General features: G+C 43.0%; 1 protein-coding gene across 1 annotated transcript; it reads left to right on the forward strand.

The window, feature by feature from the left end:
* The first annotated feature begins 8,905 nt into the window (after positions 1 to 8,905).
* LOC138954414 (uncharacterized) lies at positions 8,906 to 14,775 on the forward strand. The gene has a single exon (XM_070326271.1). The coding sequence runs from the start codon at positions 8,906 to 8,908 to the stop codon at positions 14,591 to 14,593; it is 5,688 nt and encodes a 1,895-aa protein (XP_070182372.1). The 3' UTR covers positions 14,594 to 14,775.
* Positions 14,776 to 17,268: the final 2,493 nt, after the last annotated feature.

Here is a 17,268-nt window from a genome sequence, read left to right on the forward strand (position 1 = left end):
CAAGCTGGGTTTCGAAAAGGATACCGAACGATGGATCAAATATTCATTCTGAAGAAAATTGTAGACGATATTATCAATACTAAAAATGGTAGATTATATGGATGTTTCGTAGATTTTCAAAAAGCTTTTGATAACGTTTGGCATGATGCACTTTTACTTAAGATATACAAAACCGGCATAAGAGGTAAATGCTACAATATAATCAAAAACATGTATATTAATACAAAGATATGCACACAAATGCAAGGTGGATATTCACCAGATGTATTGGTTAAAAAAGGAGTACATCAAGGAAATACATTAAGCCCAACTCTTTTTAATATTTTCATTAATGATATAACTGATGGAATGCCTGACGTTGATTCGCCATACATTAACCAGAATACAAAAATATCGTGTCTACTGTATGCAGATGATCTAGTACTTCTTTCAAAATCAAAATTAGGATTACAAAATAAGTTAGATTATCTAAATAACTATTGCCTACAGTGGAGTTTGAAAATTAACATAGAAAAAACAAAAATTATAGTATTTTGTCATATCAATCCAAAAATGCACACAATATTTAAATGTGGAACTGATGTAATCAAAGTAACAGATCAATATAAATATTTAGGGGTCATATTCAACAAGAATGGAAATTTTGATACAGCTCAAGATCATTTAAGTAAACAAGGTAATAAAGCAGCACATTCCCTCCGCAGAATTTTCAGCAATCAAAACGTGCAAATAGACACAATGATACATTTATTTGATTCACTTGTAAATCCGATATTAACATATGGCGCTGAAATCTGGTATCCGTTTACGTTTAATAATAAAATAAAACAAACAAATACTGATCATTTCTTTGGATCATGTTTATCTAGCAAAAATCCTCATGAATTTGTTTATATCAAATTTTGTCGATTCCTTCTTGGAGTTTATAGAAAAGCTATGTGGATACCTGTACTGGGGGAATTAGGAAGGTTCCCTTTAGGATTAAAAATGTTATCACAAACAATAGCATTCTGGGCGCATATTCTAGACTCCAAACAAGATTCGTATATACATCAATTATATGACTCAATGTTGCACCATCCGACAGAAACGCCATGGCTACAATTTGTTAGACAATCTCTTTGTAACTTAGGTTTTAGTCACGTTTGGCATAACCAATCTACATTAAATGTACACAAATTAAAGTTTGCCATTGACAAAAAACTACAAGAGGAATATATAAGATACTGGACAAAAGAAAATCAGATATATATTCCAGACTTAAGTTTTATTCTATGATCAGTAAATCTTACGAAATGCAGTCATACTTAATACAAATTAAGAATAATAAACACAGAAAGATGTTAAGCAGATTAAGGACTAGCACACATTGTCTAAAAATTGAAAGTGGAAGACATCAGAATATCCCTAAAGAAAATCGTCTTTGTATTGAATGCAATGTCATAGAAGATGAAATACATTTTCTAGATAAATGCAATAAATATGTTAAATTAAGGGATGAATTTAAAGAAGATGCTTCACATATCAATATGAAATATGCTAACAAAAATCCAAGTAACTTATTTTTAGAAGACGAAGTTCAAGTTCGTCTTGGCAAATTTGTTACGGATTGTTTTAGCATTGTATAATGCATTATTTGTTGTTTGTTGTGTCAATAACTTTACTGGTTCATGACAATAAACATTATTCTATTCTATTCTATTCTATTCTATTCTATTCACACAGAAACACGTGGCAACACGAGGATCGTGTTATTAGTGTCATCGTCAGCCAGGCCGCGACAGGCTTTCAAACAATGGTCATAACGTCTATTGCTTCAATTAAAAGTCTCAGGGTGCGACTTATGTAATACGATATTGCGTTCAAGAGGCGGGTAAGTGGACGACACCTACAGCGTACCGGAAAACTAAATAGCGGTAATTAGGACCGCGTGAAATCGTGAAATCATGAGCATTTCTGGTAAAACAGCCAGTATAACTATGAATGTTGTCTACGGAAGTATATGTATTTTGGGTTAATAATTGAGTTATGGGTGTGCTATTGGTGTTTTTATCGTACGCTTAGTATAGAAAGTAGCGGTTGTATATTAAGATAGTATTATATTATAATTTGAAACCTGTAGCTTGCAAAAAAAAAGTGACACGCTAAACATGGATGTTGTAAAAAAAAAATTAAACTTATCCGTCCTCTCCCAACCCTGCACACATACAGACACACTTGGCCAACCCTACCCCCTCCCCCCTCCCCCAATCCAACCCCGCATATACCCAGCCCCCTGTTTTCCCCCTGCACACAGCGCAGAACAGAGTTAGTGTACCCGGTAAACAGCTTCGAAAGAATAGATCAGGTCAGTCTTCATACCTAGCTTATTCACGAGAAACGCCAGGGACTCGTGTCGTGCACATAACTATACGACCTAGTTTCTGCATACTTGAACGTGTCTGGACATATTGTTCGAGATTGATAAATCCTTGCCTGTTATTGATCCCGTGACATAACTTGTGACACAGTAAAATGCAAAGTATGCAAGTTGGTTGGGTTATGTTTTATTTGCTGATTCGGTTTTGAATAATATAAGAGATTGAAGTTTATGTTCCATTTCCCAGACAGACCATTACTCGGTCAGCATCTCTTATTCTGTAAAAAAACAAAACACAGTTAACTACGCTTTTCTATTTTTTTATGATAATGCACGCTCAAAATAAACGACGGAACACAAGCTTTCTTCTATTTTTAGATTTCACAGGGGTTGTTTAATGCAAATATTTGTGTTAGGTTCATTTCCCTTTTTCCTGTTATTCTTTCAATGTGTCGGCGAATGTGTATGCTTTGTGTTTGTGCGCGTGTGTTTATGGGTCTTTTGTTTGGCTGTCCTTATAGCTTAATGCAGATGTATGACATGGTGCCAAAGGCGTTCTTTCAGTTCTAGATCTGGCAGATAACGGTTCTGGGCAGGCGGGTATTACCTCGAGACTCTTAGAGCTACATACACATTCTGGCCCATGTCCATCAGCAAATATATGAATTTAGCAAAAACATCATTTTGACAATGTGCGACATGTATATGTCCTGTTATCTGAGAGAGAGAGAAAAACCAACACAAATTAAATTACAGATGCAAACAATGTAAAATGTCTTTCAGTTTAGTTGACTGATTCGACGGCGCAAAGTTACCCACACCGTTATTGTTGAAGGTAGGTGCAGCAAAGAGTCTATGACAGTATGCTGAAATATAGCTATTCTGATGAACACGTGGGGGAATTCGGGGGCTGTGATTGGATGGTCTCTTCCGATCATCAAAGCATAATGCGGCGGAAGTCGGCCATGTTACTCAATATCCAAAAGCATATTGTCGATAACAAAGACGCATGGTTCCGGTTTCTTCCACGTGTATAAAGTACACGCATACCTCGCCAGGTTTGTTTCTGTGACTAGTCGACAGACGATGCCATTTGCTCTGTGTGTGTTTTTGTTGTTGCTTACTGTACATGACATACATTACGTGTAAAATCCAGTTCTTTAACAGGCAACAAACTTTGCACATTTCCAGAAGCTGCAATCTGAAGCGACCTATCTCTGATTCTAGCAGACGATCTCTCCAATGTTTAACACAATATCAGCAAACTCTCCTGTCACATAGAACGTCCATTGTATAGTGCAATGTTGAAATGAAGTTACCGGTCTGAAACATTTAGTCGTTTCTTCTGAGACAATCCTTGTTCTCTTATCATCTACAGATTTACCGCAGTCTTCACCACGCGAATTCCCAACAGAAGTCGGACTTTCGAACATACAATATACGTAGGCAAGCATGATACGTCATGACGTCATATGATTCCTAGCGTATTGACGTAATGCTAAACATCCGGTTATCTCGAGTTTTCTCCGTAATACATGTCCGTGGGTTTTCCAATGTTTGGTTATTTCCGTGGCTTCATGCGGAAAGGGAACCGTCGTCTGCAATCAACGACATGGACCATTCTGTTACTTGTTGCTGACAAAAACATGATTTGAATGAATTGAATGTCAGAATAGCTATATAAACGCAATTGTGTTTTCATCGTAGCAATAGGGTCTGATATTTAGACTCGAACAAGTATAATGCGACTCGTCTTCGACTCGTCGGCATTATACTTGCCTCGTCTAAATATCGGGCCCTATAGCTACGCTGAAAACACAATAGCTGGTAATATTGCTCAAATCAACATCACCCTTTTGACAGTGAACAAATACTGAAACTCGTCAGCAGTATTTGAACTAAAGAGATTTTCTTTGAATGACTTGAAAAGAGCTAAACTCTTGACAAGAAGAGCTTCCACTTTGAGTGCTTTTCTTTTGTTTTTCTCAAAAACACTGTTCCTTGAATGTTATTTTGTACATTCTGCATAACAAATAAGTCTTACATTGTTCTCATCGTTGAGCAAGTTTACATGTATTTTTTAGTGTCATTTTGGCTTTTGTATTTTGAAAAAAATACAAGTATGTTTTTATCAACGGCATTTGAGGATGAATTCATACTATGTTTGCAATCGATCGTGGATAACTACAAAACTGAGGCTTGGTAAGCATTGAATACGGTGCTTCTTCCGCTCCCGTTAATGGTGATACACGTTTGGCCCAGTGTCAACTAAAAGGTAGTTACAAATGAACAAACACCGCGGCATGGTATCTATGATCATTTGTCTGAAAGAGCACGGTGTATTACATATTGAATGTGATAGGGCATATACGTGAAACGGAGTGGTTATTCGCCTTCTGTATTTATTGTGATGTCAAATGTAATTTTATTATTGTAGATCGATTGTTTAATAGTTGACAACACACAGACACACACAGACACACAGACACACACACATTTTTGTTTATCTTCTTCTTCTTCTTCGTCGTTCACTAGACACATTTTTGTTTAAAGATGTTCAATCATAAATGTGTGTGTGTGTGTGTGTGTGCGTGTGCGTGCGTGTGTGTGTGTGTGTGTGTGTTTGTGTGTGTGGGTGTGTGTGTGTGTGTGTGTGTGTGTGTGTGTGTGTGGGTGTGTGTGTGTGTGATAGCGCGAGTATATTTCACACTTGAAGCGTGCTGTATAATTTTCTTTTTTTTGGCAGCCACCCAATACACATGTGTTTCTGTGTTACCAACCCCAGCCAAATGTTTTTGTTTAAAGATGTTCAATCATAAATGTGTGTGTGTGTGTGTGTGTGTGTGTGTGTGTGTGTGTGTGTGTGTGTGTGTGTGTGTGTGTGTGTGTGTGTATGTGTGTATGTGTGATAGCGCGAGTATCTTTCACACTTGAAGCGTGCTGTAGAAACCTTTGGAATAAAATTACCATAGTCTATAATTATGTTATAATTTTCTTCTTTTTTGTGCAGACACCCAATACACCTGTGTTTCTGTGTTACCAACCCCAGCCAACATGCATCAACCTTTGCCAACCTGTGACAACCTTTGACAACATTTGTGAACCAGTGTCAATCTGTGACAACCTGCGTCAACCAGTGTCAATCTGTGACAAACTTCGTTAACCTGTGTCAACCTGTGACAACATGTGTCAACTTGTGACAAGGTTCGTCATCCTTGGTCAGCCTGCGTCAGCCTGAAACAACCTTTGACACCCTTTGTGAACCGGTGTCAACTTGCGACAACCTTTGTTAACCTGCGTCAACTTGCGTCGACCTGTGACACCCTCTGACAACCTGCGTACACCTTTGACAACCTGTAACAACCTGCGTATTCTTTGTATATTAAAACTTGGTCGATCAGGAACAACCTTTTAAAACCTGTGACAATCTGTGGCAACCTGCGACAATCTGTGGCAACCTGCGCCAACATGTGACAACCTGTGACAACCTGAGACAATCTGAGAGAGAGAGAGAGAGAGAGAGAGAGAGAGAGAGAGAGAGAGAGAGAGAGAGAGAGAGAGAGAGAGAGAGAGAGAGAGAGAGAGAGAGAGAGAGAGAGAGAGAGAGAGGGAGAGAGAGAGAGAGAGAGAGAGAGAGAGAGAGAGAGAGAGAGAGAGAGAGAGAGAGAGAGAGAGAGAGAGAGAGAGCACATTTGTGTGTGTGGTATATTAATTGCGTTGTGCTATTTTTGGGGAGAGCGAGTTATAATAAAATCCACATAGACAAATTAAATACGGAATCTGGTGCTTGTGAGTGACTCATTTTTTGCTGTTCTTCGTAAAATAAATTTTAAAAATGACAACCTGTGTCAACCTATGACAACCTATGACAACCTGTGACAATGTGTGTCAACCTGCGTCAACCTATGACAACCTGTGACAACCTTTGACAACCTGTGACAATCTGCGTCAACCTGTGACAACCTTTGACAACCTGTGACAATCTGTGTCAACCTGTGTCAACCTGCGCCAACCTGTGACAATCTGCGTCAACCTGTGTCAACCTGTGACAATCTGTGGCAACCTGCGCCAACCTGTGACAACCTGTGACAACCTTTGACAACCTGTGACAACCTTTGACAACCTGTGACAATCTGTGGCAACCTGCGCGAACCTGTGACAACCTTTGACAACCTTTGACAACCTGTGACAATCTGTGGCAACCTGCGCCAACATGTGACAACCTGAGACAATCTGCGTCAAACTTTGACAACCTGTGACAACCTTCGTCAACCTGTGACAACATGTGATTATACAATTATATATTGTTTATAGCATTGATGATGTAATTGTGAAATAGTTACCTCGTTATATGAAAATAAATTAACAGGCCTATGATATTGGTGGACATTATCAGTTTTAAGGTAACACTGTATGGTTTTACAAATAGGAGAACGTGAATGCAACACGTTAGAAAAATGTCATTGTAATTGTACCCTATGAGGTAAGTCTTGCATCTGGTTATCAGGCATGCAGCGACTTGCAATAATGGACAAGAATGTAAATGTACCCGGTTTGGACTATGTGACTTCCTGCGTCAATCTGCGTCAACCTGTGTCATCCTGCGGCACCCTGTGACAACCTGTGTCAACGTGTGACAACATGTGTCAACCTGTTACAACATGTGTCAACATGTGACAATCTGTGTCAACCTATGACAACTTGTGACAACATGTGTCAGTATGTGACAACCTGTGACAACCTGTGTCAACCTATGACAACCTGCGTCAACCTATGACAAGCTGTGTCAACCTATGACAACCTGTGACGAACGGCGTCAACCTGTGTAAACCTGTGACAACCTGCGTCAATCTACGTCAACCTGTGTCATCCTGCGGCACCCTGTGACAACCTGTGTCAACGTGTGACAACCTGTGTCAACCTGTTACAACATGTGTCAACATGTGATAATCTGTGTCAACCTATGACAACTTGTGACAACATGTGTCAGTATGTGACAACCTGTGTCAACCTATGACAACCTGCGTCAACCTATGACAAGCTGTGTCAACCTATGACAACCTGTGACGACCTGCGTCAACCTGTTTAAACCTGTGACAACCTGCGTCAACCTGCGTCAACCTGTCTCAATTGGTGTCAACCTGTGACAACCTCCATCAACATGCATCAACCTTTGCCAACCTGTGACAACCTTTGACAACATTTGTGAACCAGTGTCAATATGTGGCAACCTGCGTCAGCCAGTGTCAATCTGTGACAAACTTCGTTAACCTGTGTCAACCTGTGACAACATGTGTCAACTTGTGACAAGGTTCGTCATCCTTGGTCAGCCTGTATCAGCCTGAATCAACCTTTGACACCCTTTGTGAACCGGTGTCAACTTGCGACAACCTTTGTCAACCTGCGTCAACTTGCGTCGACCTGTGACACCCTCTGACAACCTGCAAACTTGGTCGATCAGGAACAACCTGTGTGAACCTGCGTCAACCTGCGACAACCTGCGTCAATTTGTGACAAGCTTCGTCAACCTGTGTCAACCTGTGACAACATGTGTCAACCTTTGACAAGGTTCGTCATCCTGTGTCAGTCTGCATCAACCTGCGACAACCTTTGACAAGGTTCCTAATCCTGTGTCAGCCTGCATCAACCAGTGTCAATCTGTGACAAGCTTCGTCTACCGATGTCAACCTGTGACAAGGTTCGTCATCCTGTGTCAGCCTGCATCAACCTGCGACAACCTTTGACAACCTGTGTAAACCTGAGGCAACCTGCGTCAACCTTTGTCAGCCTGTGTCTACCTGTAACAACTGTGTCAACCTGCCACAACCTGTGTCAAACTGTGTCAACCTGTGACAACTGTGATAACCTGCGACAACCTATGTAAACCTGTGACAACACATGACAACCTTTGTCATCCTGTGTCATCCTGCGTCAACCTGTGACAATTAACCCGCGTCAACCTGTGACCGAGAGATATTTTTGCATATATACAGTAATTACCCCCTTAAATGTGTAAGTAATTAAAGTATAAACAAACCATCGTGTCTGTGAGACATAGACATAGTGTGAGTGCACCCTTTAAAAAAAGTGCCCCATGTGTGGATCTAGTCAGCGACAACTTTTTTCAGGTTTACCTTGATGAACAGACTCCCAGAGTCTCACAGATAGTCATTGACGAGTTACAAGATGACCCGATCGGTGAGAGTTCACAAAAAGCGTCGATTAACCAGGATATCAAATCGGGCTTGCAGACTGCAAAAACTCCGGAGGCAAGAGCTTCAAACGAATATTGCAGTGCGCCAACTGGGTCAACGAACAAAACAGAAAAGGAGTAAGAGGCTCTATGGAGAAGTTCACCAAGGCGGTCAGCAAGAACATGACATAGAAAGAAAACGTACAAGAAGAACTAAGCACATTCTGTGTGGAGGACTTCAGCAGCTTGATCTCCAGGAAATAGAACAAAGACATCAGCCGACGTTTGGTCCTGAAGCTCCACCTCACGATGGAACTCCCAATGATGACGCCGAGACCCTTCTTCAGATACACATGGAGAACCTTCAGAATAGGGATCGCGATGTCTTTTCCTTCAATATATTTGAAGCCAACCCAATCATTCGTGCTGCTGAAAAAATGTTCCTCGAACTTGAATCTGTAACATACAGGACGTGCAACAACTGCTCTGAGAATTTCTTGGGTCACACCACCGACGGAGACACGGACAAATGCGTGTCTTGCAAAGGCAAAGCCAGGCGTGAAATGTTTTCATCAAAAAACGATCTAACTCCCAGCCCTTCACCACACTGTCTCACTGAACTGACGCAGGTTGAGAAATCAGCAATCTCCATTATTTGCCCAACGATAGCTGTGTACAAAAAGGGAGCCAGCACGGCCTCCAAGGGCCACACCATCTCTTTTTTTCAGGATGTTGAGACATTGGCTCACATATTGCCACGAACTCCAGCACATCTACCATTTATTATTCTGAAAGATCCTCGTCAGCTGAACACCGACAAGACCTTCCGGGTCAGAAGACAGAAGCTCATTAATGCTCTGAAATACCTCAAAGACAACAACGCGTACTACAAAAACATTGTCATCTCCCAGGAGAATGCTGACCAATACCCTGACGATGATATTCTCCAGGACCTACCACAGCTGGATCCTCGGGATTTCAATATACCTGAAGAAGGACCCACAGCAGAAAATGAGGAATCAGCACGTGAACAGTCCTCTACCGTCGAGATCCCTCTTGGGCAGCTTTCTGTTGTGGAAAACATGTGGAGAACCCTGCAGGAAGACCAACCGCATACTGAGGCATCACCAACACAGATCTCTTGGCCAAACAGATCAGACAGACCAGCGTCTGAGTTCACTAGTGGCTACTTTAGTATGGCGTTTCCTGATCTGTTCCCTGATACAAAGGGTGACATCACAAAACCCAGACTAGGGAAGAACCCCTCCAAGAAGGCGTACTTTCAACATCTCATGAATGTCAGCCGGTCCTTTGCGAAGCATCACTCGTTCATGTTTGTTGCGACCAACATCCTGCGACGCCATGAGGCCCTGACAAGAGGAAATGTGTTTGCAAAGCGCTGTGCGGATGGCCTCTCGATGGCTGACCTCAAGAAGCACTTCGAGGAGGGCAATGAGAAGCTCCTGAACAAACTGCTGTACTTCTCTTCCCCAATTGCTGGAACAAAGCAGTATCTGCGCTTTCAGGCGGACAGGGCTGTGTCTTTTGTGAAATTTGTCAGAATCACATCTGATGACAAGGACATGTTCACATTGTTCCATACCTTTTCAGCTGCAGACTTGCACTGGGATGACTTCCACCGCACCCTTCCAGAATCTGAAAAGTACCTGGGCAAGCGTGTGGTAGATGCATCTGAGTTTCAGAATCTTTCAGAGACAGAGAAGTCCATGACCATCACTAAGCAGGAGGACTTCCGTTTGAGGATGAAGGCAGTTAACGAAAACCCAGACCAGGTTGATGCCTACTTTTCCCATCGCCTCAGTATGCTGATCAAACACGTCATGCCAGTACTGGGCGCAAAAGATTGGATCATCCGATTCGAAGTTCAGGCCCGAGGCACTATACATGCCCATCTCCTCATCCGCATTAGGGATGGTCCCTCCCACGATGATCTTGAAAAGGCCAAGACAAAATCCGATGTTTTTGAGAAGCTCTCAGGGGATGAAAAGCAAGCCATTACTCAGTCAAGAGAAAAAATCATCAGACATTCATGTGCCCAGCTTGGCATCTCTGCCGTGCACCCGAACCCTGACCCTTCCCACTGGCCTGGACCTCATGGCAGAAACGTCCACACACCAGCCACAAATGTTCTCAGGCAGAGGTTCTTGGACGTCTCCAGCTTTCCTGCTGAATTGCAACACAGGTACGATATGCTTGTAAACCGAGTCATGCTTCACCACTGCCGTGACGGGTATTGCTTGCAGAAACTCAACACTGGAAACAAGGTTTGCCGGTTCCATTTCCCCATGGAGCTCGTGGGTTTCAACAAGGTCTTCAGTGCCGATGGCAAAACCTGGCTGAGGCCCGAAAGAGTCCCTGATGAGGCAAGAGAAGGAGGCGAGCACAAAGGCGAACTTGTCTACATGAGGAACCATCCTTCCGTCGTGCACCACATTGCTGAGCTTCTTACCGTTTGGGGTGCCAACATTGAGGGTAGAACAGTCAACTCGTACAAACAGGTTCTTGCATACCTTCTGAAGTACATGTACAAGGACGAGCCAGATAGCCAACCGTTCCAGGCCATCTCAAAAGCTGTCATCGACAATGCTGGCACGGAAGATCCTGTAAGAAAAGCCTTCCAACAGATTCTCATGAAGACGATTAAACAGCACGACCTCTCGAAGCAAGAGTGTGCCAGGATCCTGAATGGCCGTGAATTTGTGCAGACAAGCCGTGACTTCGTGTGCGTCAATGTTACTGGCACAAGGAAGGTCAGAGTACCAAAGGGTACCGAAGGAGATGATGCAGAAATGCTGGAGGACAACGTTGCCTCCCGCTACTGGAACCGGGAAAATGACGAAAACTACAAGGGTGCTGTAGAGAGGTTTATGTCTGGCGAAGTCTCTGAGGATCCAGACAAGATCTCTCTTTACACCTTTGCTTCCAAGTATTCCAAAAAGTGGAAACTCCATGGAGAGGAAAAGGTGCCCCACATTACTCCAAACTTCTATGCAGTTCCCAACAAGCATGTTGTTAAAGATGAGGATCGCTATGTCCTTTTTCTCAAGACCATCCTGCTGGTACATAAGGCAGGCACCAAACTATCTGACTTCCCTGAAGTTCAGAAGGAACTGCTCGAGACACAAGTCCAAGCTTTTGTGCAAGCAACAGAGTGCCCAAAACTCATCCGCGAAGAGTTCCAGCAGAGCCAACAGATACTGGCGAGTGACAAGGAGTCCCAAAAAGAGGATGATGACGATGGCAATTCATTGTGCAGTGACGGTGACCTGTTTGTTCAGGCAGATATCCCCAAAGAGACATTTGCACAGGAGCCCTGGATGGGGCTGCTCTGTCCAATCGAAGGAGAGACAGACTTTTTCAACGAAGATGCTGAAAATGAGTTCAACGAGCTCTCCCTCCAGCTCCATAATGAGGATATCGACTGGCAAAACCGTGATACTCGTCTTCAATTCTCCGAAGAGGAACTGAAAACGATGCAAGGGTGGCTTGAAAGGATGAAGAACTCTGTAAGCCTTCAAAACGCCAACACAGGTTCTGGTGGCCTGCCCGGGCAGCTCAACAGGAAGCAGCTTTTAGCCTTCAGGCTCTTGCAGCGGCAGGTTGAGATGGTGGTCGAGCAAGGGATTGATAAAGCTTCACAGCTCCTCCTGAATATTTCTGGAGCAGCGGGCACAGGCAAGAGCTTCTGGCTCAACTGCCTGCGCAGGCATGTGAAGGACCAGCAACTGCCTCATAACTTTGTCAAGTCGGCAGCGCCGTCTGGGACGGCTGCCTACCAGATTGGAGGACAGACACTCCATGGCATGCTCTACCTGCCCGTTGGTAAAACCGAGTTCAAACCTTTGTCAGGAAGTGCCCTAGCAGACTTGCAAAAGGACTTCAGAGAGACTGCACTTTTGGTTGTTGACGAAAAATCCATGATTGGCCTTAAAACCTTCTTCTATGTGAGCGAGAGGCTTAAAGAGGCAAAGCCTCACCGTGCTGACGAGCCATTTGGAGGCCTCTCAGTCATTCTACTTGGAGATTGGAAACAGCTTCCACCAGTTATGGATTCTCCACTCTACCACAATCCATCTTGTGGCAAACAGAACAGCATGCAAAGTGTGAAAGCAGGTGGGCACAACTTATATCTGCTTTTCAGAGACGTTGTCTTCTTTCAACAGATAGAGAGACAAGCAGGAGATGACCAGGCCATGTTTAGGGATGAGTTGTGCCGTCTCAGTGAAGGAAAGTTTAGTGAACAGGATTGGGAGAGGTGGAAGCAAAGAGACATCAACCTGCTTTCTCGTGATGAGCAAAGGGTCTTCCGCGAAAAAGCTGTCATGGCTTGTGCTTACACCAAAGACATGGTCAGGCACAACATTGCTGGAGTGAAAGCAAACAAGGAGCCAATAGCCCTGATAAAGGCTGAGAGCAAGCCAAAGAGGGAGGCTACTAAGGAGGGCTCCGACAGAGAGTGTGGGCTTCCAAGCAAGATTGTCCTTTGCAAGGACACAGTCTTTCGGCTCAGCTGCAACATATGGACAGCTGCTGGCCTAACAAATGGAGCTGTCGGAAAGGTGCATGCCATTATTTATGCGCCAAACACCAAGCCACCCCAGCTGCCGGTGGCAGTCATCGGGATCTTCGATGACTACTGCGGGCCGTCATTCCTGCCAGATATCTCAAAGTCTGTCCCCATCTGTCCAGTGCGGAGAACTTGGTTCTCAAACAAGGTCCAGTGCACTCGCGTGATGCTGCCCATGATTCTCGGCTATGCACTCTCCATCCACAAGCTTCAGGGTGCAACGCTTGACAAGGTCATTCTCAATGCTGGTCCAAAGGAGTTTGCTCTGGGACTCCTGTTTGTGGGAGCTAGCCGAGTAAAGAGCTTCGAAGGACTTGCCCTTGACCCATATCCAAACTACGACAGGTTTGCCCAGATTGGAAGGTGCAAGTCATTGAAAGAGCGTCTCCAAGAGGAGGAGAGAATGAGAAAGCAGGAAGAAGGAACCCTTACCAGGTTCCTTGGATGTTCTGGCAACACCACAACCATTCCAGATACCGCAATTGAGTCTGAACCAATGGAGGTTGTCCCAGACTGCAATAACGGCAACAGCATTCTCGAGCACCACGTCGAGCCTATTTTCCAGCCACACAAGAACATTGCTACAGTGGCAGTTCCCACGGGCCTTGACAACCTAGGCAACACCTGTTACATGAACAGCATTCTGCAGTGCCTGTTTAATATTGGCCCTATATTTGAGCACTTCAAGGATCATACCAGCTTTCAAGATGGCAGAGATGTCGCCAAGGAGTATGCAACACTTGTATCCAAACTACGGACAAAGAATCAGAAGTCTCTCCATCCCAATAAGCTCAAGAGGGCAATGGGTAAGGCACATGCTATCTTCCAGGGTCATCGGCAGCAAGACGCACATGAGTTCTTCATGTTCCTCAGGGAAAGGCTGCAAGACCATGCACCGATGATAGAAGACACTTTCAAAGTCGAAGTCGAGTCGACCATGACATGCCTCACTTGTGACGAGGTAAGTGAGCCAAGAAGACAGGTTTTAGCTGATCTCTCACTCCCAATTCCACATGCCGCTGACTGTGAACAGTTTTCCCTCAGAGACTGCCTCCGGAATTTTCTCATGTCTACGGCTCATTGGATGTGTCCAAGGTGTGGGGTTGATAGGCTGTCTTTGCAGACGCTTGAAATTGTGAGGTTCCCACCTTGCCTGACGATTCACCTGAAAAGGTTCGAGCAAGATCCAAAGACAAATGAAAACAGGAAAAGGAAAAGCAACATCTGCTTTGAGATGAGCAAGCTCCAGATTGGGCCACAGGCATATGACCTCTGTGGAGTTGTGAACCACTATGGCTCCTTGGAGGTCGGCCACTACACTGCCAACTGTTTCTCAAGCGTGCTGAACGAGTGGCATAACTATGATGACAGCGAGGTCAAACGCATCGACCCTTCCTCTGTTAGGACGAATGCAGCGTATATTCTGTTCTACACCATTTCTGCCAACGGATAAAATAAAAGATCTGCTGCATCGGCTTCAATGTGGTAGCAAACTCTACCTCCATCTGCTCCTTCCAACTATAAAAAGCAGACTCGACGTCGCGCAAACTACGCTCGTCTCCTGACAACCGTCACTTCAGATTTATCCGATACAAACAAAAACTACATGTTTTTTGCAGTTTCTTTCATTTCGGTCCCTACGTAGAGGTTACATGCCGAGTCTCAGTGATTATCAAAAATAATGGTCGAAGTTAGCGGATCATGAAAAATGCGAGCTTTAGCGAGCTTTTTCATGACCGCGAACTGAGACCATTATTTTTTATAATCACTGAGACGAGGTGTGTAACCTCTTTATTCCTCCTTTCTTCAGTTATTCAAAGAAAAGAGGAGTTTTTTTGCGAAAGTTTGATCGAATCCTATTCTCTCAACCAGTCAACCTGCGCAGGCGATCGATTAATGCGCGGTTGTATAGTTCCGTGCAAATCATTCCATTCTGTTAACACTTCTTGTCAGTTTTCCTATTTTGGGCTAAAATCAAGTACACAGATATGCTGTTATTCTGCTGTGGCGGCAAAGGCAGATATTGTGTGTTCTGTATATGTTTTGGTATCGCTTAGAAAAATGTTTTTTCGTCAAATGGGACTAGCAGACGAACTTTTGCACCCGTGTTCCAACGTTAAAAACTGTATGAAGTTCAGTTTTCTGGGGAAAATAGTGTATGAAACCCCTTTATGTTGTTTAAATTGATGAGATGTGTGCATTTGGTTGCGTGTGATCTGTTTATTAAATGAAATATTGTTGAAAACTGACCGTCGGATTGCAGTCTGTTGTCGAAGGAACTGAGTGAAAAGAAGGGGAACTACTCTTGTCGCTAGACAAAGTATGAGTTACTTGCCTTGGGAAATTGCTTGTGATGAACGGCTTGACGGCACGGCAGATGAGATTCAGAAAACAACCGAACTCATGGATTTTATATGGAGATTCATGTGTTCAGGCCTGTAGTTGTTAATTTAAATGCGGTATGTTTGTATTGTTTGCTCCAGAGATGTATACTTCGTACATTAGAGCGTTCGGAACTTTTCAGTCGCAAAAAGTAGTACCGAAACAGAACAACCTCTCAACCCATTGCACTATCGAGGATTCAGGCTGTTGCTGGGTCGTTATTTGTTTGGTTGCTGGGTCATTATCGAAAAATAACTACCCCTACAAGTTTACAGAGGTAAAGAAGCAGAGGGGGGAATAAATCTGAAATAAACTGCCCTACCACGTCAGAAACAGTCTCTCTGTCCTCCTTTAATACCAACATCGAGACCAACCCTTCAAACCATCCTCTGTGTGTGTGTGTGCGGTGTGCGTGTCAACCTGATTTATCTTCAACATGCATACTGCAGCTTATGTTAATGATGATATGATGTTGACGCATGCGTAATACCTCACTTGTTTTCGCGCGCTTACCCGCTCGGACCATACTTTTTATCGCGGAATATAAATCTGTGTTCATCTTACGTTTCCTTTGTGTTTCATCTGGAGAAAAGAGTGCATGTTAAGTGTGATTTTTTTTCTTTTTTGGATTTTACACAGTGGTATATTTTTATATTTAGTCAAGTTTTGACTAAATATTTTAACATCGAGGGGGAATCGAAACGAGGGTCGTGGTGTATGTGCGTGCGTGTGTGTGTGCGTGTGTGTGTCTGTGTGTGTGTGTAGAGCGATTCAGACTAAACTACTGGACCGATCTTTATGAAATTTGACATGAGAGTTTCTGGGTATGAAATCCCCAGACCTTTTTTTCATTTTTTTGATAAATGTCTTTGATGACGTCATATCCGGCTTTTCGTGAAAGTTGAGGCGGCACTGTCACGCCCTCATTTTTCAACCAAATTGGTTGAAATTTTGGTCAAGTAATCTTCGACGAAGCCCGGACTTCGGTATTGCATTTCAGCTTGGTGGCTTAAAAATTTATTAATGACTTTGGTCATTAAAAATCTGAACATTGTAAAAAAAATTTTATAAAACGATCCAAATTTACGTTTATCTTATTCTCCATCATTTGCTGATTCCAAAAACATATAAATATGTTATATTCGGATTAAAAACAAGCTCTGAAAATTAAATATATTAAAAATTATTATCAAAATTAAATTGTCCAAATCAATTTAAAAACACTTTCATCTTATTTCTTGTTGGTTCCTGATTCCAAAAACATATAGATATGATATGTTTGGATTAAAAACACGCTCAGAAAGTTAAAACAAAGAGAGGTACAGAAAAGCGTGCTATCCTTCTTAGCGCAACTACTACCCCGCTCTTCTTGTCAATTTCACTGCCTTTGCCATGAGCGGTGGACTGACGATGCTACGAGTATACGGTCTTGCTGAAAAATGGCATTGCGTTCAGTTTCATTCTGTGAGTTCGACAGCTACTTGACTAAATATTGTATTTTCGCCTTACGCGACTTGTTGGTCTTTTGGACAAAAGGTAAGAGTTCGAATCGTACCTTTGCAACCTGATTGTATACTATGTCTTTCTCGTGGTGCATACAATGGTGCACCGTTGATTTCAGTGCTTTTCATTAATGTTTCTATGATCACTTGTTGATCAATCATTTCCAATGTTTTCAAGGCGTGATTTACTCTAAATTGTAATGATTTGTGAATCATATCTCACCACCCCCCCCTCCCCCCTCAC

This window comes from Littorina saxatilis, unplaced genomic scaffold (genome assembly GCF_037325665.1).
Source record: "Littorina saxatilis isolate snail1 unplaced genomic scaffold, US_GU_Lsax_2.0 scaffold_1151, whole genome shotgun sequence".
Classification (NCBI taxonomy): domain Eukaryota; kingdom Metazoa; phylum Mollusca; class Gastropoda; order Littorinimorpha; family Littorinidae; genus Littorina; species Littorina saxatilis.

Bases quoted from the DNA above. Each gene is read 5' to 3' on its own strand.
- LOC138954414 (XM_070326271.1), top strand. From the start codon at position 8,906: ATGGAGAACCTTCAGAATAGGGATCGCGATGTCTTTTCCTTCAATATA.